General features: G+C 35.7%; 1 protein-coding gene across 2 annotated transcripts in view; it reads right to left on the bottom strand.

The window, feature by feature from the left end:
• The window catches only part of LOC129268156 (N-acetylglucosamine-1-phosphotransferase subunits alpha/beta-like), a 40,757-nt gene extending 23,269 nt beyond the window's left edge, over positions 1–17,488 (bottom strand). For both annotated transcript variants that reach the window (XM_054905740.2, XM_054905739.2), the window contains exons 1-10: positions 17,340–17,488; positions 14,296–14,434; positions 9,901–9,986; positions 7,236–7,379; positions 5,062–5,255; positions 4,373–4,446; positions 3,476–3,607; positions 2,707–2,784; positions 1,424–1,492; positions 596–649 (exon numbers count right to left, since the gene is read on the bottom strand). In XM_054905740.2, the coding sequence (XP_054761715.2) occupies positions 596–649; positions 1,424–1,492; positions 2,707–2,784; positions 3,476–3,607; positions 4,373–4,446; positions 5,062–5,255; positions 7,236–7,379; positions 9,901–9,986; positions 14,296–14,409 (945 nt within the window). In that variant the 5' untranslated portion in view covers positions 14,410–14,434; positions 17,340–17,488. The remainder of the gene's footprint in view (positions 1–595; positions 650–1,423; positions 1,493–2,706; positions 2,785–3,475; positions 3,608–4,372; positions 4,447–5,061; positions 5,256–7,235; positions 7,380–9,900; positions 9,987–14,295; positions 14,435–17,339) is intronic.
• Between the last annotated feature and the right edge of the window lie 5,137 nt (positions 17,489–22,625).

The following is a 22,625-nucleotide window of genomic DNA, read 5'->3' as shown; positions in this document are numbered from 1 at the left end:
GCAGATTTCAGACATGGAATTTACACTACTTCTTCTTCCATATTCATGAATTGTGAATAGGTATCACATTTGCCGGTTTCAGAGAAATGATCATCAACGATGGAATTGTAATCATTAGAAAGTGTCTTGTATTAAACCCTTTTTAAAGATTTTGTTAAGATTCATCATATTGTACGTTTTTCTCATATTCAATTGTTAAGTGTAATGACCGTTTTTTTCCTTTTCAATGATTAATTCTTTGGAAAAATGTACATTTAATTGTCAAATCTGATTTCACCTCCTTTAGTATGTTTTTGTTGTTCTTAATGAAAGTTCATTAAATTTAGTTCCCATGTATTAGAAACCTAGTTCCAAGGATCTTTACAAAAATGTTGTCATCTTCATTACAAATATCAAATACTACTATAATGTACCCAATAATACAGTACACCATGAAAACCACATTTTTCCACTGAAATGGTTTGAATTTTAATTTAGCATGATTATATCATATGAAATATATAAAAAATTATCCTATATACATGTAAATGGGCTGGTGAAGTGCAAAGGCATAATGCTGTACATAATGAATGGACCTGCCCACTGCTTAACATACCTCATTATCTTCAAATCTATTTGGTGCAAAATCATCACCAGGTTTGGACTCCTCCTACAAAACAAAACAAAGAAAAAAATGAAATTGAAATAGAAATCCTGTTCGTTGCATATTTCTATGCATTTTGTATTATTATAATGAGCATCAAAATATAATGTGCATTTACTAAAATTTCAAATCACATTTATTGATAACTCAATTCCTAGAGAGATTTGTCAATAGATCAGGGGCTTGTTTCATAAAGGACTTGCAACTGTTGTAACTTTGCCATTATGGCAACTACCATGGATACCTTGATTATGATTGGCTGCTGAGCCCTGTTGCCATGGTAGTTGCTATAATGGCAAAGTTACAACAGTTGTATGTCCTTTATGAAATGGGCCCCAGATTCATTTAAAAAAAAATTATGATGTACAGAGAGACTTTGTCAAACAGCCAATGCCAAACTTGAAATAAACAAGATATATCAATGTATGTGAGGACTTCTGTGACATTTGAGCCATGTCCTACCTGTCAGATGTCAGATTGTCCAAATGCTACTTGCAAGCAAACATGCAATCATCTTTGCCCATGGGAATTACGGCTTTCATCCAGCATCATGAGCCTACTGCACATGGTTATTGCTTAAGTGAACACCGAGAAATGAAACTGATTTTTCAATTACGATTAAAAAAACGCTTTAATTTCTGTGTGTGAATGCGCACACAGAGAGGAACAAAACAAAATTAATAGAGAAATGAAATGGATTTTTCAATTACGATTAAAAAACGCTTTGATTTCTGTGTGAACGCGCGTGCAGAGAACAAAATAAAATAAAATAAAACTTACATGCTCCATATTCCAGGCAAGATAGGCCTTGTTGACTTTCAGACTACTGCTTGTATTTGTCTTTTCTGCCTGTGGGAGGGAAAGAGAAAAGTAATAAAGTAGTACTCTCGTCATCCACGCGACGTGGAAGGGGAATCCAAGATTTTGTGTAAAGAGGGGGGGGGGGGTAGGCAATACGCCATTTGGTCTACACCCGCTTCGTCTACTTTCCATGGGGTCTCATCCCGCTTGGTCTTATCCTAGTTTGTATACAACCAGCTTAACTACTAATCATTTAGTCTTTAAGGCCCGTATTCTGAAGTCAGGTTTAACTTAGACCATGGTCTAACTCTGTGCTAAAATTATGGGAAGCCAAACGTTTCAAACTTTTTATCAAGTATTGTAATGTTTCTTATGTTTACTGTGCTCTTTCCTGATTCTTCGATGGTGAAGACAATTATCTTATTCATACTTCCTAGACAATTGAGAATGATTTGAGAGTCAAATGAGCTGAAATATTATATCTCTACTGTTAGTGATTTATGTCTCAATTGGCTTTCCATACTTAAACCACAACTTTAAACCTGAGTTTAAATTAAACCCGACTTCAGAATACGGGCCATTGTCATTTAGCCAATTTTCCATTAGGTCTAATTTCCAGTTATGCTATACTGATTTTGTTTAACATCCACTTGGTTTAGCATATCTTACTCTATATATGGTTAGATGAATTCTTTATGAACCAAATTTTCATTTGAGAAAAAATATGGCAAGCATACAGAGTAGAAATGATCGTCTGGCTTTAGGCTAAATGAGAATTAGACCAAGTAGGGTTTAGATCAACTGTTGTGTAGACCAAATGAAAATTAGACAAAATTGATAGTAGACCATATTGGCTTATCCCAATGTAGTATCAGACTATCTGAGAAGTACGCCAATGCTTGTATACTAAGTGCATGAACCCTGCTGTGTACATGTATGTATGTACATGTACTCCATCAAGACTAGTTAAACTCATACTTTTGAGTACTGTAGAGTATGTTGGACAAGGCCAAATCATCCAGTTCTCGACTACATCCTACAGCAAATCGACAGATACGCTTCTTGGGCTACATTCTTTGCAAGAAATTCAAAGGAGGGAGGGCACATGGGGGCAAACGCTTGACATTCCTCTCTTGGCTCCGTGATGCTACTGGCATCCATCCCATTGACATCTTACGCTGATGTCAAGGAAGAGGAGAATATATTTTGATGGACAACGTCGGACTATTACAACAGGATGAATGATAACATTGGTTACTTACGTCTGATATGAGGTCATTTATAACATCAGGGTCAGTAATAAAGACGATGGCAAGACCAGCTACATTCTCAACCAGAACCTGTACCGGGAAGAAAAAATGATAAAAGGAATAAATAAGAATTATATTGTTCCTCTCATTCTCCTCCTTTGTTCTTTTGCATTTTCCTCTTCCTCTCAAACCATTTCTTTACCGAAATCCTTGTCATTCTTTGTTGTGGCTTATTGTTTTTCCAAAGGAAGCATAGTACACCAATAATTGACCTGCAATGCAACTCTGCGAAATTAGTGCTTTATTACCCTGTCTTGTTTTTTTTTTTTAAGTAGAAACTTTCTCTTGCATGTTTCTTCTCAGTTAATAAAGATATTATTGCATGTATTGGGTTGCAATGCAACTCAGCAGTATTAGTGCTGATTATACCTGTTTTGTTTTTTAGCAGAAAATTTCCCTTGTAAATTTGTTTTCTTTGTTGTCAAGCGCTTACAGTCTTTGTTTTTACATCAATGACATATTATTAATAATGACACCAAGTAGAAAATTTCCCTTGTGTACAGTATGCATGTTTCTTCTCAGTTAATAAAGATATCATTGCATGCATTGAGCTACAATGCAACTCTGCAACAACAGAGCTGATTATTCCTGTTTTGTTTTTTTAGTAGAAAATTTCCCTTGTATATTTGTTTTCTTTGTTGTAGAGTGCTTACATTTTGTGCTTTTACTCCAAGGATATTAAATAATATCAATCAAGAAATTAAGAAGACACTTCGCTTACCCCTCCAATTTTCTCCTGGTAGGTCTGGGCTATCCTATTTTTTACTTGTTCTTCTGTTGTATCTTTCTCCACACCAGTAACAAGTACCCTGTCTTTCAGGGCAACACTTCCGGAAACTGTCCAATCGGAAGTCTATGAAAAATGTGGAAAAGACATTTTTTTAAATATAATGCTGATGCCACTATTTTCATATCCAGCCAGACAAATCTGTTGGCCTTCAATAATGAAGGCAGAAATAACCTTTATGTAGGCGTAGCTTCCAGAAAATAAATAATATTATTTTTTATCAGACAAACGTTCTCAACTAGTCCTCCACAGTCCTACGAAAAAAATGTATACACAAAATATTTTTTGTGAAGCATTTTTTTTAAAGCTGCACAGCAAATTGAGATGAGTTAACAGGAAAATTATTCCCTGTGCTTCAAAAATTTTTCAATTAATTATTTTCTTGTTTAATTATAGTTTTATGATCCAGCTTTTGCCTCCAAAGTCTTTTGTTTTATTTCTTTTTGTTTTTCAGAGGCACTTTCTAACCTTTCCATGGCTGTTGGGGGCATTTTTATTTTTCTCCCTGCCTGCCCCCTACTTGGTGAGATCAATGCATTTTATAAAGAATTGTGTTTAAAACTGCCAAAGTTAATCTGAGTCTAAATATTATGATCAACCATATAGCTCTGTATCAATTTACTATTTACCCAGACATTTAACATACAACACCAGGGGCCCGTTTCATAAAGGACTTGCAACTGTTGTAACTTTGCCATAATGGCAACTGCCATGGTAACACGGCTCAGCAGCCAATCAAGGTTACCATGGTAGTTGCCATAATGGCAAAGTTACAACAGTTGCAAGTCCTTTATGAAACAGGCCCCAGCTCTCGTTTATTTTAATACTTACAATGTATCCTTTTGATAATGTGTAGTTCTTGTTATTCAGTGTAATAGATTGTATTGCTTTCATCACTACTTCCACTGGAACAAAAAAAAGCAGATTAAACATTCAAGACATGTGGGCAAACAACACACAGCAATGAGCATTTACAACATTTCAACAACAACTAAAAACTTTTGATCCTGTATCTAAAGAAACATAATGTTAACAATGGCTTCGGTGACCTTTGACTTTGTGCCATGAAAATCTGGGAAGTCATGATTTCACTGACAAATTTGCTCTTAGCCAATCAGATGCAAGGATTTCAATAGCTTGTAACATCAGTCAATGGAAATCACCAGCTATTTGTATTAAGAAATGCTCAAAAGAACTGATCTTGTGGAAATTATTTCAAGAATTTAATCACAGAAGATAAGAAACAAGAAAAAAAATTGCAGGATTAACAAATTATATTATCATGACCAGGGCTTTAATTAATCAAAGGTTATCTAGATCTTGTAAGGCCTGTTGATTAGCCTCAGAGCCCTTTTTGCCAGCCGTGGATATTTCTGTGCCCTGTTGGAAAAATTTTCCCATTTCTGCTGTATTATAAAAATGAGCCCTTTCGAAAAGTAGCCTTGCCCTAAACAAATCAAAATTTGAGGCCTGAATACGATGATGATGATAATGAAGATGATGATAAATTCACAACCTACCTTCTTCTCGTTTTGAAAACTGAAGCATTGTATTTGTTTTTCCGCCTTCTTTTGTGATATTTGAAATCTTGTTGACCTTACGTAATGACTGTTCTATAGAACTTAGTTGACTTAATGTAAGTGACTTATCCAAAAATGGGCTTGTCATTATGGCTGAACTGGCTATACAGTCTTTTAACCTGCACTGGAAAGAACTAAAGAAAAAAAAAAGAGAAATTGAACAAAAAAAATATAAAGTATGTCCTATTGAGAGGCCTATACATACACAATCATTTTGAAACTTTTAATATTTACAGGTTAAAGCCAATTTTCCAAATTTTGGTATATCTCCCCCCCCCCCAAAAAAAAAGTGCATACATGTCATTATTCAACTTCATTACTAGATCACATGTATATGCCGCAAAAAGGTAGCAGTGTATTACGATATGAACTGACATTGTGTTTTATTTGAAAAAATTACAAATTTTCAACAAAATTGAATTCGGTCGGATGCCCAGTCAAATAAAATATCTGCATATTTTTGGCTTGTTTACTAGTACATGTATATAGCGCTTAGAGAAATTTTGATAGGCGCTATATAAATATTGAATTATCATTAGTAGTATATAAAATAGGGATGCCAGTTAGAATTCATCAGAGGGCCTGAAAATCACCTAGACTACAATATTTTGTACACAAAAATGCTAAAACTATGGCCTGAAAATAAATTGCCAGAGCCTGAATTCAGGCTTTTGCCTGAAAACTGGCATCCCTGATAAAAGACCTTCTCAAGCATGGAACAAGCTGATAATTTCAGGATATGATCCTTGTCAACAGCTTTCTTAAATCCCATTACTAAATATGTAATAAAATGTATGTGGGTGCGTCATGGTCTAAAGGTTCTGACTCTCGCCTTTGAAACAGAGGGTCGTGGGTTCGAATCGTACCCATGGCATGTTTTCCTTCAGCAAGCCATTTATCCACACTGCGCTGCACTTGACCCAGGTGAGGTGGATGGGTACCCGGCAGGAGTAATTCCTTGCATGCACTGAGCGCCGGTGATGGTATACAAATAGCGAATAGGCATGAGTGCGATGGTGCGAGATTTCGCATGAGGTGAAAGAAAGATGCTCTATTCAACGAGGCGTGAGCCGAGTTGAATAGAGCGTTTCTTTCTTTCACCGAATGCGAAATCTCGCACCATTGCACGAATAAGAATATTCGCTATATGTGTTGTACAACGCCTCGAAATTTAGCGAAAATATGAAAAAACAAAGAGTTTATCCCTATAGTAATCTATGAAAAGGGAGCAAAAATACCGAAAGCAGAAAGCAAAATCCCACAAGCGCACATGACCTTGGGCAGCCTTGCGCATTTAGCCAGCTGGCTTATACGCGTATTGTTCATTTTTACCGAGCGCAATGAATTAAATCGTATTGTGACGTCACCTCCTAAAGTCGTGCAACGGTACACTTTGGACGGTACATTTTGGATGGTACGTCTTTTGTGCAACGGTACGAATGTTTGACATTCAGCCTCCCATTTGCTCGCGTACAACAAGCTAAGTAGGCGTTGTACAATAATAATTGTAGCGCTTTGTATCCTCTGGCAAAAAGCGCTTTATAAATCCAGCTATTATTATTATTATTATAAAAGTGCTCAAAATAAAAAATAAAAACATTACCGAGAGTGGACGCTGGATTTAAATTCAAGTCCTCGCAGCCAGAAAATGAAAATATTTAAATTCTACTTTGTAAAAAACGCATTCAATGACAATTACGCTTTCATATATTGTAATGATTGATGATACTTGAGTATAATTCACATTACTGACACATTACAAAAGCTTTAGGCAGGCTTTAAAAGTGAAAGAAAGAGGAAAATCTGAAAATCTTATATCACAAATCAAAAATCGTAATTTAAATGACTTTCTCAATCTTTGATGGATTTTCCTCAAACTTTCGTCTATTACTATTTTTTCTGGTATTTGTACAACAAACATTTTCACAATCATCATCATGATCGCTGTCATCATTACCATCATCATCATAAATACCATCATCATTGTTACCCTCATCATCTCCACCATCATCATCCTCACAATCATTAGGACCATCACCTTCATCATTATCATCATCACCATCATCATCACCATCACCGTCATCATCATCCTCATCATCAATTGACACACTCACCTTGTGCTATTTTTTATTTCTTCAGGGGTTGGGGCAGTACTCGATTCAATTTCTTTCTTTAGTAGCTCCAGGTCTTTTAAAAGCTTCGGATCCGAGCCATTCACCCACGTATACACTGCATCAATTGGTATCGGAAGACACATCCTATGCAATGAAAACAAATAAATGAGAATGGTGTATCATTATTTTCAGTGTTTTTTTTTTCAAATTCAAATTCAAATTCAAATTCAACTTTATTTCCACAGTAATTATTGATATTAAAAAAATATTACACATGTGGAGGGGTCAAAGAAAGCACGACTGCTTGTATAAATTAGCCCCACACTGATAACAATAAATCATCAATAATATGTGTAATATGAACGATAACAATATATGCAGTAAAGCCATCCTATGCAATGAAAACAAATAAATGAGAATTTTGTGTCATTATTTTCAGTGGTTTTTTTTTTAATTCTCGCTACCCCAAATAGCGATTTCGCCGAGATCCGGGAAAATCCCTGTAACGCGCATTGCATTATGGGATAGATTTTCGGTATTACAACTTCCTGTTCGGAAGTCCAATGCACTGTTTTGCCATTCAGATCAACAGTGCCGTCATGCACAACAACACAACGTCGCTTTCGCTCGGAAAGTTCGTGATCACAATACAGTTTAACAGCCTTTTCTGCTAAAGACACTAATTCTGCCCGACGCTTTCCATTGCACAGTTTTCCTCTGTCAGTTAAGATTTTTTATCCATTTTGTGGTCGGCGAAAAATCAAACGGAATGAATGCTGTATATATTTAGCGTCTAGTCGAATACGATTGTGTTGTCAGGCCGGTCGCTAAATGCAAAATTTTAAGATATTCATTTTTTGTTTAATTTTTTTATAACCAAATAAAAACATGAATAAAAATTATTTTCATGTGAAATATATTTTTTATTTTTATTTATACTTAAGTGGGCAATACCATTTAACGATTCTCTGTAGAAACACGCCGTTTGATTGCTCACGTCTTTCGAAATTCTACTAATATTTTGAATTAAACATTTCATGACAAATTTTTTTGAATTTTTCATGACCAGAATACATGGATAGCAAAATAGCTGTAATACCATTCAGGTAATAAAATTCAAATTTGTAATAATATACAAATACTCCAGGCTTTGAGTATATTGCGGGAATTATTTGTCCAAGGTTGGACTGGCATTACTATTTTTCACAACCGTGGATGAATAATTCCCTCTACATGTATATTTTGCAAATAAAGGCATGGTATATTTAATAGATTTACCACATTTGCTTATTTACATGTATACTTTGGTTTCTTCATAATACACCCCCTCTCTTCTATATTTGCTTTTACCTTTTTAGGCAATTTGCTTCCTCTTTTTCACATATACAGGTTTTTTTTTTTTTTTTTTTTCTCCCTACTATATAGTCTTATGTTTTTTCCCGTCACACCTAGCGGATTACAATATCAGTTACACCATATGTGTATTTATATTTTTTCATATACATTTCTTTTTTGGATATATTTATATACATATCACTTATAGATACATATTTACACTTACCTTCTTCTCTTAGTTTGTTTAATGCTTTATCATATATACTTATATGTCTTTTGCACATTATCAGTTGTTCCCCATTCTTTTCCTCTTTTTCCCCCACTCTTATGCATCAGTTTATTATGCCTTTCTTTGTAACCTGTTTGACCCACCTCTCACTAATTCTCTTGTTATTCTTCCCATTATCACTGTTTTGTTCCAGATCCTGTTTGATGTTGCCTGCCTCATTATCTTAATCCCTCTTGGCTTGAGGTCTTTTACTGGCCTTACTTACACTAACTTCCCTTTGTGTCTGCCTACTCCTTTTCTTTCATCCCCTTCACTAACCTGATTGGTCTTCTCTACTCACTAATGCCCCTTTTGTCTCCTTGTTTCTAGTGTTGCTGTAGCTTGTTTGTGGTCTATATTATGGTTGTTCCACTTTAAATGTTTGTCATTTTGCCTCCCACGAAGATTCTGCTAGGATCGAAAGCTTAGGCCCCTTTTTGACTTTCTAGTATATTTAATAAGTTAGAACAGATTTTGATAATATAGTTCTTGTACACGTAGTTCACACTTTTTTAATCTGAACCAAAATATAGATAATGCGCTGTGCTGAATTACCTACTTTTCCTGAAGCCACGCGCTCAGCGAAACGCGAATTTATACCTGGGCCGTCCCTTCACGGGACTTGCCCGGTAGAGTCAACTCGCTGAACGGTGCGCCTGAGAGATTGCATGATCTGCGACGTCAATGATTCCATCATTGTCGTCACGCAATAGTAAATTTTCTTCGGTGGGCCTTTAATTTTCAACATCATCGCAAAATAGTGAGAATATGTTTGGTCACATGATGCTCTTTAGATGAATCAGCATGCAAGATTTAGTCAGTAATGTACATGTAAATCACATTACTCATGACTAAATTTGTTGAATCTGTTCTGAATTTTTTTTTAAAGTATCTAACTCCAATTTCATGGTTTATGAGCAAGAGATTGAGTGCATTATAAAGCAAAAAAATGAATAAATAAAAAAATAATAATGTTCATGTACATGCAAATGCAATACCGAGGGGGTGGGGGGGGGGTAGCATGTCACAAACACGTACACAGAAATATTTTTTTCCTCTTACCTATTTTCAAATGCTGTGTTTGCAATGTTGTCATGGTAAATATTGAATAGCCTTGAGTATCTATCCTGACTCCATTCAATTGCCACCTATACACAAATAAAATAAAAGGATATATTACACAGTTACTCACATTCATGTTCTTATTGCACTTCTCTCTCTCTCTCTCTTTCTACAAATATCTATCTCTTTTACATTGTGTAGCTGGATCTCTGCCATTTACTGTTAAGTATCATCCAAATTTGATCAAACAAGGTACGCATGTCAAGAATGTATTGTTAGATCTTATTCAATTTCCAACTAATGTAGGCCTATAATTATTAATCAATTATGCATGAATACAATTTTTCCTTGAATTCTATCATTTCTCATTTTCTTGCTTACTTACATGTATGTAATATTAAATTCTTCTTTGTTTTATACCACGATTCATAAAGGTGAATAATCAAATAAGTCCTTTGGTGGGGAGGGCCTAAATCAACCCCCCCCCCCCCTGGGTCTTGACTCTTGAGCACTATTTGCACAAATCCAATTTCTTTGTACATGATATTGTAACTGAGGGAAAATTTGAATAATTGCACAGCTGGTAAAAAAAATCTGTAGAGTCAACAGAAATTGTGATCACGACACAGGCGCAATCTGTGCTATTTCTTTGCAAACATCTTTTCTTTCAATATTGCACAAATAGTAGACTAAGTACACATGCAATAGTCTCTAAAATGTCAAGTACAAGTACCTGAAATTAATTCATCCTGTAAATATATACATTTTTAACCAATAGAGCTACACAACTTTCATGAGTTTAAATTTAATCTGAATTTGAACATCAAATTGGCAATAATCATTCTGAAATATGATCTTTTAAGATCAATAATTGTTGTTACTAATAATCTAAATGCAAAGTTTATTCTTTACAACAAAATCTTTCGATGATCGAATGATGGCCATCATTAGATTCATTTTCAGCATACAGATTCATTATAATGTATGCAAGATGCGATTGATATTTAGTTATCGGAAAGTTCCTGATTCGCCATGTCCGAATGATTGCTTGGTTTTTCGTCAGACGCATAATAATCAATAGTAACAAAAATATTCTACTGTGACATACAAATCTATTTTGATCTCCGATGAGTTTAATTTTTCTGGTGAAATTATGATTAGTCATGTGCAGGGCTCTCGACCAATCAAATAGCAACAAATTTTCAGTAAGGGATATTAATAGGATTAATGTCTTTACACACAGCTGGAGGCCTGTTCTGATCACTAATCATATAACACTTTCTACAGTGCAGATCAAAAATAAGGTTTATAATAGATTTTTCAGGAGCGAACATTCAGAAATTAATGAATATTACCTATTGAATTTGCCAGAGTCTGAAAGAGCAACTCTTTGGCTTTTAATCAATATCTTACTTGTACCAAAGACAACATGCATGATTTTCTTTCAAACAATTATATTGTTTACAGGATGCTATGCCAGGAAAGCTTATCCAACATCATTATTTGAATGTGTCAGTGCTCATACTAATGAAGAATGGGAAATTTAATTCAAGAAACATTGTTTATGAGCTACTGTAAATTAGGCCAGAGTCATGTCAGAATTTTTCTGTTCCAGAATCTGCCGGTATCCAGATAAATAAATTCAGGAATGGGGAATTAAAAAAGAAGTCACAGATTATACAATATTGATTTAATTTTTAAACAAACATTCATTAAAAAAACAAGAAAAATATTATATATTATTGTTCTCTTTGTAACTAGCTAAGCTACGAGACACATATAGAGTCTGCCGCCCTCATAGCTTTTATCGGAATAATGGAACGGAAAAAACAAAACTGGAACCCGCACACATCTGACGGATTACGGTAATTAATCCGTCCGTTCCAGGTGCGGAAATCTCTCCCAAAAGGAAGGGGGGACATTACAGGGGCGGATCCAGCCTTCGCCAATAGGGGGGGGGCGAAAATTTGTTTCAGCCATATTTTCCCCGATCGGCAGCTCGAAGATGATTTTTGTTTGTTTCTTTGAAGGGGTAGTCCTCATTAGACACTTCTTAGCTTTATTCTTATGAATTAATATGTAATATCAGAATCCTTATTTATATGATGCGAGCGCGAAGCGCGACCAATTTTTTTGTGGAAATTTTATTATTTCCTAAAATTTGAACTGATTCTGGGCAATGTTTGTTATCCTGAAAAAGATGTGTAAATGCAACTTAATAATTACTACGAACGCAAAGCGCGAGCAGAAATGAACTGATGGAAAAGATACCTGTTAAAGTAGCATTTAACAATCAAATAATGCGAGCGCGAAGCGCGAGCTGAATTTTTTTTTGACATTTTCACCTAAAGAATGGAAATTCAAAACACTTTTTGTAACTCAAGCAGATATAGGTATAATAGGTATATGAGTAAACAATTAATGCGAGCGCGAAGCGCGAGCGGAAAATTTCGAGATTTAGTCCTATAATATTTACTAAACGAGACCCTCTATTCATGTTTCGTAAATCCTGAAAAGGAGTATTAATAATGCGAGCGCAAAGCGCGAGCAGAAAATTTTTATATACGTTTTGAACTGGTATCTGTTGAAAAAGTACCTTTAAAGGACTGCTTGCACTTTAATAGCCATGAAGGCGTTACATATTTCAACAATCAAAAAATGCAAGCGCGAAGCGCGAGCTGAAAATTTTTGAACTTTCTTATAAAGGAATGGAAAATTTTAATCAGTTTTTGTAATCGTGAACAGGATAGCTATATAATTTAACGATTGATGCGAGCGCGAAGCGCGAGCAGAACAAAAGTTCGAGATTTAGACCTAAAAATGGGCCACTCTGTTCATGTTTTGTAAATCATCAAAAGGATGGGTAATATGGGGTCTTCCTACATTAATAATGCGAGCACAAAGCGCGGGCAGAAAAATTTTGATATTGTGATAATTGGATTATGATTTAAATTAGAGAAAAAGTTGAGTATCTGAATAAACATGCGCGAGCGTGTTTCATATTTAGACCTAGAATTCAGGCATTCTAAATACAACTTTCATCTTGAAAATCATGAAACTTTGATATTCCGATCTGAAAAAAGAGTAAATTTCAGCTTTATATTTCAAGCACTTTGTAGAAAAATTGTAAGGTGGATATGGATCGCACTTAGAAAAGAGCTGATATTATTATTATTACTTTGAGTTTTGACATAGGACCGGGACATCCTTACGACATGTCATCATGAAAATGATGACTATCTTCCTATTCCTCTTGCTAAGAGCGAGATGAAACAAAAGGGACAATTTAATTATTAGATTAATATCATATTTATTAATGCCTAATGAGGGCGCGATATCTGATGATATCATGGCATAAAAACTGGACATTTCCCTTTTGTGATTATGAATAGGATGCATCAGTTAATAAATTTTTAACCATTAATGCGAGTGCAAATCGCGAGCTAAATTTTTTTGATAAACTGTCATGAAAAGGGGATTTTAAGTAATTTGTTGCATAATCAATATTGAAACATGTATATAACTCGCCAATCAAAATGCGAGCGTGCAGCGCGCTAGCTGATACGTCTTGACAATCAGTCCTGAAAAGGGATATTTTGAAAACTTTATGGAATACACGAAAATAATAGGTACCTGATAAATCAAAATTTGCGAGCGCGCAGCGCAAGCAGCAAATGTTAACATTCAGACCAGAAAAATGACATTTTTACAGAGCACTGTTGAAAAACCAATTTGTAAATTACACAAAATAATGAAAGTTCGACTTCCGAGGTGAAATATGTTTTGTATATTGACTTCCAAACTTGATGGAACTCCATATTGAACTTGCGTGAGCGAAAATTATATATAGTGGCACGAAAGATTCTTTTTATTTTCCAAGTCTTCCCCTCGTCTTATTTTATGCACTCGTCGTCCTTCTCCTCTCTTTTCCCTCCTTTTTCCCTTCTTTCTTTCCCCTTTTTTGCTCCGCCAAGGGGGGGGGGCGGGCCCCTCGGCCCCTGGATCCGCCTATGGGGACTAGGGAAGGGGCGAGAAAATTTGACGAGCAAAAAAAAAAAGGTTATCATCGCCAAAGTAAGGTCATCTCGTTCCAAAATACATGTTTTATTTCGATTTAGAATGATGTATTTCTTACCATCATTAAAGACCAAAAATAGTAGGGGGGACATTTGATATTGTGTCCCCCCTACTATTTTGAGTAGGGGGGACACGTCCCCCCTGTCCCCCCTGGGATTTCCGCCCATGGTCCGTTCCGACCCAGGCCTACTGTAAATCGACTTACTCATGTCAAATCAATTTTTAATTGAATTGAATCTGTAAAGTCGTGCAAAACTTACAAACGGCTATGAAACACCACCCAGTGACTATAATAAAACTGTACTGAGCATAGCTTACCTCTCCAAATTGAAATGCCGAGACAATAACAAGGACTATACCGCTAAAGATGAGGAGAACGCCGTAGCGATGAGAAAGGAATGTATACGTCTGCTTCTGTACTATTTTAAACATCTTGCTTCATAAGTTATTACTGTGCCTGACATGAGAGGAAATACAGTTAGATTATGAATTCTTAATATGATTTTTAATAATTATCATCATCATCACCATTATAATCATCATCATAAGGAGGAGGAGAAGAAGGAGAATAAGAGGAAGATGATGAGGATGAGGGAGAACAAGAAAAAAGAGGACAAAGAAGAAGAGGACAAAGAAGAGGAGAAAGGGGAAGAGAGGAAGAGAAAGAAGAGGAAGAGTAATAGGTAGTAGTGGTAGTAGTAGTAGTAGTGGTAGTAGTGGTAGTGGTAGTAGTAGTAGTAGTAGTAGTAGTAGTAGTAGTAGTGGTAGTAGTAGTAGTAGTAGTAGTAGTAGTAGTAGTAGTAGTAGTAGTAGTAGTAGTAGTAGTAGTAATAGTGGTAGCGGTAGTGGTAGTAGTAGTAGTAGTAGTAGTAATAGTGGTAGCGGTAGTGGTGGTAGCGGTAGTGGTGGTTGTGGTGGTGGTAGTAGTAGTAGTAGTAGTAGTAGTAATAGTAGTAGTAGTAGTAGTAGTAGTAGTAGTAGTAGTAGTAAAAATAGTATTGTGATAAAAATAAAAATAATGATACATGCATTTCTAAAGCACTTGGATATTTATACCTCCGCTCTACCATTAACATGCTACACACTCACACTAATGCAAGGTTCCTATACAGACAAACCTCGCACAGTGAATGTCCTGTGACTGTCGATTTTCAAAAATGTTTGCTGACTTTTTGAAAATCGACAGTCACAGGACATTGCTTAATCAGTTCAGTAGAAATGTTTGCTTGAAATCGGTCTAAGTAAGACCAAACAAACTATGAATTGACAGTATTAACAACTGGCAATTTTATTTCTGATTAAAAAATTGCTTTTGATGAGATTTGACTGTAGAGAATATGAGCTGTATGATGGCGCTAATCAAATTCACAATAAGCGCTATCCTTTTGTTATTTGATGAAATAGGAGAGCAAATAAAATCAATATCATCTGATCAGAAGAGTTGTTGCATTTGCTCTTCGTCATCAAAGATGGAACATCTTTGGAAAAGCATTTTTTAATAATTAAAAAAAAAGAGAGAAAAAAAAAAAGTACACACCTTGAGCATGACCAGCAGATCGTTCGTAAACAAACGGTAGATCTATACCTAAATGGACACATTTTCTGAATCAAAGACTCTAAAATAAAAAGATGGGACAAATGTTGTGTAACGCTTTACATCGATATGCGTGTGAGATAGATCAAGTGTCTAGTCTTTTCCTTGTATCATCTTAGCCTTAGGTTTCATGTGCCCTCTATTGACGAAAATGGCTGTCCCCTAAATGCTACAGGACCCTCTTCAACAAAAGAAAAAATAAAAATAGGTGAAAAAAGGGGCTTCATATCATGAAGTGTAATACACCCACGTGCCACCTTTGTAACAAGGAAGGTGAAGATGTAGATTATTTTGTTGGACCCTGTGCCTATTTCTTATCTCACAGAGAAGACCTTCTTACAAAACTGAAAAGAAGGCATATCGATGCAAGATGACATATTCTGCCTATATGACCCCATCAAGAACAACAATTATAGTAGAGTGGTACTCTTACCAAGCTCTCTTAATCTTCCTTCTTCAGTTTGCTGTCAGCTTGTAACAGATACTTTTATATAAAATTCACATGACATATAATTATAAAACGTATCTCTTTCCTGTCCTCGATGAATTATGTAATTTAACCTTCAAATGCAATGTACTGGATGGATGGATTACATCATACTGCATTTTGGTGCTGATCTCCGATAAAAGCGGAGGAAGAACAAGAACTTAAGAAGAAGGTGGTAAGTTTCATAGTATGTCATAGAATCCTTATAATTTTATTGATAAAATCCATTGCCATTGGCATTGATTTAGATCTAGATCTATCTCATGTTGAAATTGTTGTGTTGTGCCTGTAATTTTCATTTGAACGGCGCATGCTATGAACCCATGGGTGTCTACGTGGAGACTTTTTATGAAATTAAGACTCTTTTATTTCGTTTATTTTTTCAACATTGACATTGTTTAAATAATGACATGTTGTCACTGATTTATTAATTAAAAATCTAGACCAAAAGCTTCGGTCTCTGTTATGTTGGTTGTTCAGCTGAACTCCGTTGGCTTCACTCACCAAATACAGAGACCGAAGTTCTAGCGCGATCTGTACAGGGGACTCAATGGCCATATGTTTATGTACTTAAGATCGGATAAAACGGGGAAGTGAATTTGCGCGACACCCGAGGTAAGTCACTGTTTTTGTTCCTTTTAACTTGATTTTTCTCAGTTTTTTGGCAATTGATGCCAAGAGGGAATATTAATTTGCATTTTGGTCGCGTGAATTTTCAAAATTTTTACTCATTAAAGACAAAAATTGAAGAGCCCCGACGGGGGGATTTTGCATTGCAAGTCCCCTAATGGTGGCTGCACGCTAGCGAGCCGTCTGTGTATGAGGAGAAATTTAAAAAAAATAAAATGTTAAAAAACTCCTCGAAACAGACGGCTGCCAGCTGTCTATTAAAAATCATACTTTAAAAAGTCTTTATTTTTCAATCAATTTCTTTGAAAAATTTACCAAATATTAATACTGGATTTCGACAATAAAAACCAAGAAACTTTACTAAATATTCACTTGGTTCGGGGGATAGAAGGAATGAGGGCATCTGGGCAATAATCACTTTGCCTTGGCTTTGGCTGGCCAATTTTTTTTTCTGGCGAGATCAATTGTAGGCATTTTATGCATCAACAAAATACTACTACACGTGGGACTGTACAAAATACTTTTTGCGAAACAAGACCTCCCAAGCTTTTGACATACCATTGACATTACATAATAAATAATTATATTAACAATGTACGTCAAGATTCAATTAGTTGAAAATTAAAAAAAAACGCTTAGAATTAAACTCACCACACGGAATATGAGTTTTAATCAATTGTCTCCGGAATTTTGGCACGGACACCACACAGCAAATGATGGTAATGATGTGGAATACGTTGCCAATTTGCTAGCCTTGATCTGTAGTGCTATGCTACGAGCGAGAGCATCGAGATATCTCTATGGCCCGTATTCTGAAGTCTGGTTTAACTTAGACTCAGGTTTAAAGTTGTGGTTTAAGTATGGGAAGCCAAAAGTATCAAATTTTTCATTAAGTTGTACGTTTCTTATGTTTACTGTGCTCTTTCCTGATTCATCAATGGTGAAGACAATCATCTATATATACTTCCTAGACAATTATGAATGATTTGAGAGCCAAATGAGCTGAAATATGATATCTCTACCGTTAGTGATTTATGTAACAATTGGCTGTCCATACTTAAACCACAGCTTTAAACCTGAGTTTAAGTTAAACCCGACTTCAGAAACTAGCTATAGCTCTACGCTACGTGCCAGTACAGTGCGTAAAGTTAAAGAGGGGAAGTTCACCCAGACAAAAGTTTGTTATAAAAAATAGCAGAAAAAAATAAAAGAAAATATTGCCGAAGGTTTGAGAAAAAATACATCGAAGAATAAAACAAAGTTATTAGAATTTCAATTATTTGATTTGTGACCCCATATGCGTGCAGCTTTCCAACATATCTGGTAAAAAAATAAATGAAATGTAATTTTCTCCGAAAATTGAAAATGGTTTTTAGTTTTACTCATTACCCTCAGTATACCAATTATAGACAAATCATTTCACACAATTTTCTGAAGAGAAAACAAAAATAAGTCATTACGAACCATTAAGGCCCGAATTCACAAATGTGGTTTTTGCAGAAACCATGGTTTAATTCAACCGTGGGTTTTACTGATTTTGCGATTCACAAAGGTGGTTTCAAATGAAAGCATATGGTTTCAACCGAAACCACCTTTGCGAATTCGGGCCAAAAAGTTTTGAAATTTATGCATTTTATAGTAGCTAGCCCTATAGGCCTAATGGGAGCTGCTCGTCGTCGACGGCACAAATCCACATAACTTTCTTAATCTTGAATGGATTTCGTTCAAACTCATCACCAATATGTTTTGGGGGCCCGGTGGGCCATTCCATTGACGACTGGATACCATGCGCGACCATGGGGTCTCGAAAAGCACCCTAAACACGTATTTTCCATATTCTTAAAATGCACCATTTAACAAGTATTGGCGTGTGAAACTCTACCCTTACTACTCTAATTGGCAAGTATTCCCTGAAATGAACCCCTAAACAAGTACAGGAATATTTATTGTTATGTCACGGGTCCTTCGGTCGTCGTTGGTTTTACCTTTACACATCATTTGGTGAGTACGACCCGACCTTCCACACCGAGTCGTGCAAATCGGACTCTAAACACGTAGTGTGGGGGCAAAAAGGACATCCTTATTCCTTAATAAAACATTTCAATTTTGTTTTATCATCCCCGCAAATTTGACCCTAAAGACGTAACTTTCCCAGCGAAATAGATACCCCTTTTTCATTATTTTTGTGTTTTTGACACCCTTTCACCAGTTACGTACGTAACGTGCCCTATCTTGAAAAGACATCCTTTTTACGTGTTTTTTTGGTCGTGCATGGTATCCACTCGTCAATGTAAGTGACCCCTCCGGGTTTGGGGGTTTTCTGCTATTTTTACAACAAAGTTTTCTTCAGGGTGAATTTTAAAGGTCACGCCTGGGCCTACAAAAATACGTGGGGGACGTAAGCTAGGGCCTATATTGTGGGATAGACTTCCCAAAATGTACCCATTATATATCACTTCTTTGGACGTCATAGAGCCAATTAACCACTTATCTAAACCCTACCCCGGCCCCTACCCAGTCTAAAATAGCCTTCAAGGTCAAGTCCACCCCAGAATATTTTGATTTCAATCGATAGAGAAAAATCAAATAAACATAACGCTACAAATTTCATCGAAATCGGATGTAAAATAAGAAAGTTATGACATTTTAAAATTTCGCTTATTTTTCACAAAACAGTTGAATGCCCAACTCAGCGATATGCAAATGAAAGAGTCGATGATGTCCCTCACTCACTATTTCTTTTGTTTTTTATTGTTTGAATTATACAATATTTAAATTTTTACAGATTTGACCACCAACTTGACTCAACCATAAGTGTTAAAATAATGGTAGCGCCACATGTTTACTAGAATAACATTTTGTTTCACATGACAATGAGGAGAAAATTAGAATTTTTCATATTTCATATGATAAAATACAAAGGAAATAGTGAGTGGGTGACGTCATCAGTCTGCTAATTTGCATACCGACCAGGATGAGAATATAACTGTTTTGTGAAATTAAGCGAAACTTTAAAATGTCATAACTTTCTTATTTTACATCCGATTTTGATGACATTTTCAGTGTTTTGCTTGTTGGATTTTTCTCGTTTTATTCAAATTAACTTTTTGTTGGGGTGGACTTGTCCTTTGATAGACCCAACAAAGTATATCACCCTCATCAAATAGGATCCTATCAAATATAATTAATATTGTACAGGCCTATATCTTATTCAAAATATTTTATTTTTAAGGTAATTCCAATGATCAATAATGAATTTACGCTACTGATAATGTGCAAAATATGAATTGGAGCATCCATACGATCAGATATTTCTTTTATAGGCATTATAATAATAATACATGAAATATCTTGATATTTTTCCTAATTAGTTTGAGTCTGCCCACAAATTGAGGAATTGTCAATCGCCATTGCTATACCATTATTGTAATTCAGTTAAGAAATTCCGTATGCCCCACGTCTGCCCTGAGTAGAAATATTGACTAACAAAAAAATGAAATAGGCCAAATTATGAGTAGGAATATATAGCCCTGTACATAGGCCTATATTTACCCCTCTTTATTCAAATCAACTTTTTGTTGGGATGGACTTTTCATTAAGTTTTTTTAGGTAGGCCTATATGTGTTGATACTTTTTCATTTCTTAACACTCTTTTTCTTCATTATTTACAGATAATATTTTGACAAATTAAGAGTCAGTATGCATGTAGGCTATTCTTTTAAAGTATTTTTTCATTAATACAATTAAAGTTACTTGCTACCTATAATGATTTCTGGGGTTATTAACTGGGGGGGGGGGGTCAGTCGAAACAGTTGATTTGTCACGGGCAGTTATAATTGGATCACATCAGTTTGAATATAGGATATTCACTAATAAATACAGTCATAATAATGGATCTATAAAGAATTTTACATTTGGGAAACGCTGCATGCATGCAGGTGACGCCACGAATTCAAACCCTTATGAAATTCTGGTATTCTGTAAGAGATTAAATTGTCAAATCTTCAGAGTCCTATAATGTTTCTTCTATTTTTCCGCTTTCAATGAAACTAACTGCCAATTTTAGTAAGAAGATGGTTGCAATTTGTAAATTTCATTTTGTTTTAAAAAAATCATAAAACGGGATTCACGACCCCCAAAAATGTACAGGGACTCAGCGGCATATACAGTTTTAGGAAGTTTGTGACAAGCGCCATCTCAAGTCCAATACGAAGAACCGGATTAGCAAGAATAAAGTAGAATGACTGCAATTAATATCATTACAGAATCATTTAATATGAAATTCGAATACAGAAAAATCAGACAAGACCATATCATTTGGTATTTCATTCAGTAGAATGAAAGGGATCTTATTCAATGTCTTTTTATTTTGCTCTGTGAATTTTACTCTATTTATTTAGATTAGATATAAATACTTTCAGCCCGGAGCATCCATTTGACTACATGTATACACCATAATAGGTAAACTAACTTAGGAGGTCGCACGGGCCTAATCACAACTGGCAGGCCATAGATATTCATTCGAGCCTACCCATTGCTCAATTTTTAAATTTGATATTGCTGATTGACAAAAATGAATGAATATGACTGATAATCTAACACTGATTCTAGGGAGGGTACCTACTGAACTTACTTTTTTCCAAATTGGAAAGATATATCACCATTATGGAACTATATTTTTACTGGCGGAAGAATTAGGATCATTTTACTCTCTCAAGTGATGAATTTGGTCCCGGCAGGTGTAGTCTTCATAAATGCGGATTTATTTTTAAAATGAGCCGGTCGAGGTACCCTTTCTGGTCAGATATGGAATGTCAGACATTTATCCCATCCACTGGTAGTAAACATTCAACCCTCGAATTTCCTCCTTATTTTTTACGAATTATTTTTAAGTGCCACTTTAACACACGAGTCTATGGGAAATGAATTAGGCCTGTGAGCCCAGGTAAGATAAGAGGAAATAAAACAAAAGAAATAGGAGTGATAAGGAAAGAGATTTGCGCTTGAGTATTTTAAGTAATTATTTTTTTAGTTATTGTTTTTGCTGTCCACGATACCTCTGCCAACCATCGACTCCCTGCTAGTCTGCTGTTCAAACCCTTCACTCGAGTTAAGGGTCTGAATTTGCAGAGGTCTGAATGTGCAGCCTAATCATGCTTTATGTACTGAACGCCCTCTCGATCTGAATTGAAACAGCATGCAAGTTTTGTATGTGCTTTATAGTCTTTGCGTGGAGACACACTTGTTGATGAAAGTTTCAATCGGGGTCTGTGCCTGCAGACTAACCCACTGCCAACACAAGAACATATAGTCAGTGCATTTGTGTATTTTTGTCTGAAGAGAGCGGCAATGAACATCTCTACTTTGATCGATGAACAGGCTCAGTCCTACAACATCGTTGGCCAAAGTAAAGTAAAAAAATAAACTATTCTTTCCTGAAAAATATTATTCTTGTTCCTCTTTCAAGTAACCAGGGAGCCATTCATAAGGCTGTTCGTAAGTTAAGAGTGACTCAGACAATAGGTCCATGCTCAAACAACGACTGGTGACAGGGACCTGGGAAGCGGGGGTGCTGGGGGTGCTGTGTGTATTATTTCTCTCATAGGCAGCACCCCCACGAAATCAGGTTCCCCCTGTATTTTTTAAATATTTTATAATTTACATAAATATCACTTCCGACAATCGCAAATCATTTACATAGTCTTTCACATATTCAAATAACATCCCTCCTATAACGCGACTCAATCAATTAAGCTCCGGCGTCCCGATGCAGGATACAGACGTGGTCGCGCGCAGGGGCGGAAATCTCTCCCAAAAGGTAGGGGGGACACAGGGGCGGATCCAGCCTTCGCCAATAGGGGGGGGGGGTGGGGGCGGATATTTGTTTTAGCCATATTTTCCCCGATCGGCAGCTCAAAGATGATTTTTGTTTGTTTC

The sequence above is a fragment of the Lytechinus pictus genome, chromosome 9, assembly GCF_037042905.1.
Source record: "Lytechinus pictus isolate F3 Inbred chromosome 9, Lp3.0, whole genome shotgun sequence".
In the NCBI taxonomy this organism is placed as follows: domain Eukaryota; kingdom Metazoa; phylum Echinodermata; class Echinoidea; order Temnopleuroida; family Toxopneustidae; genus Lytechinus; species Lytechinus pictus.
The sequence above is the reverse complement of the archived record's forward strand: the minus strand, read 5'-3'. Positions and strand labels throughout refer to the sequence as shown.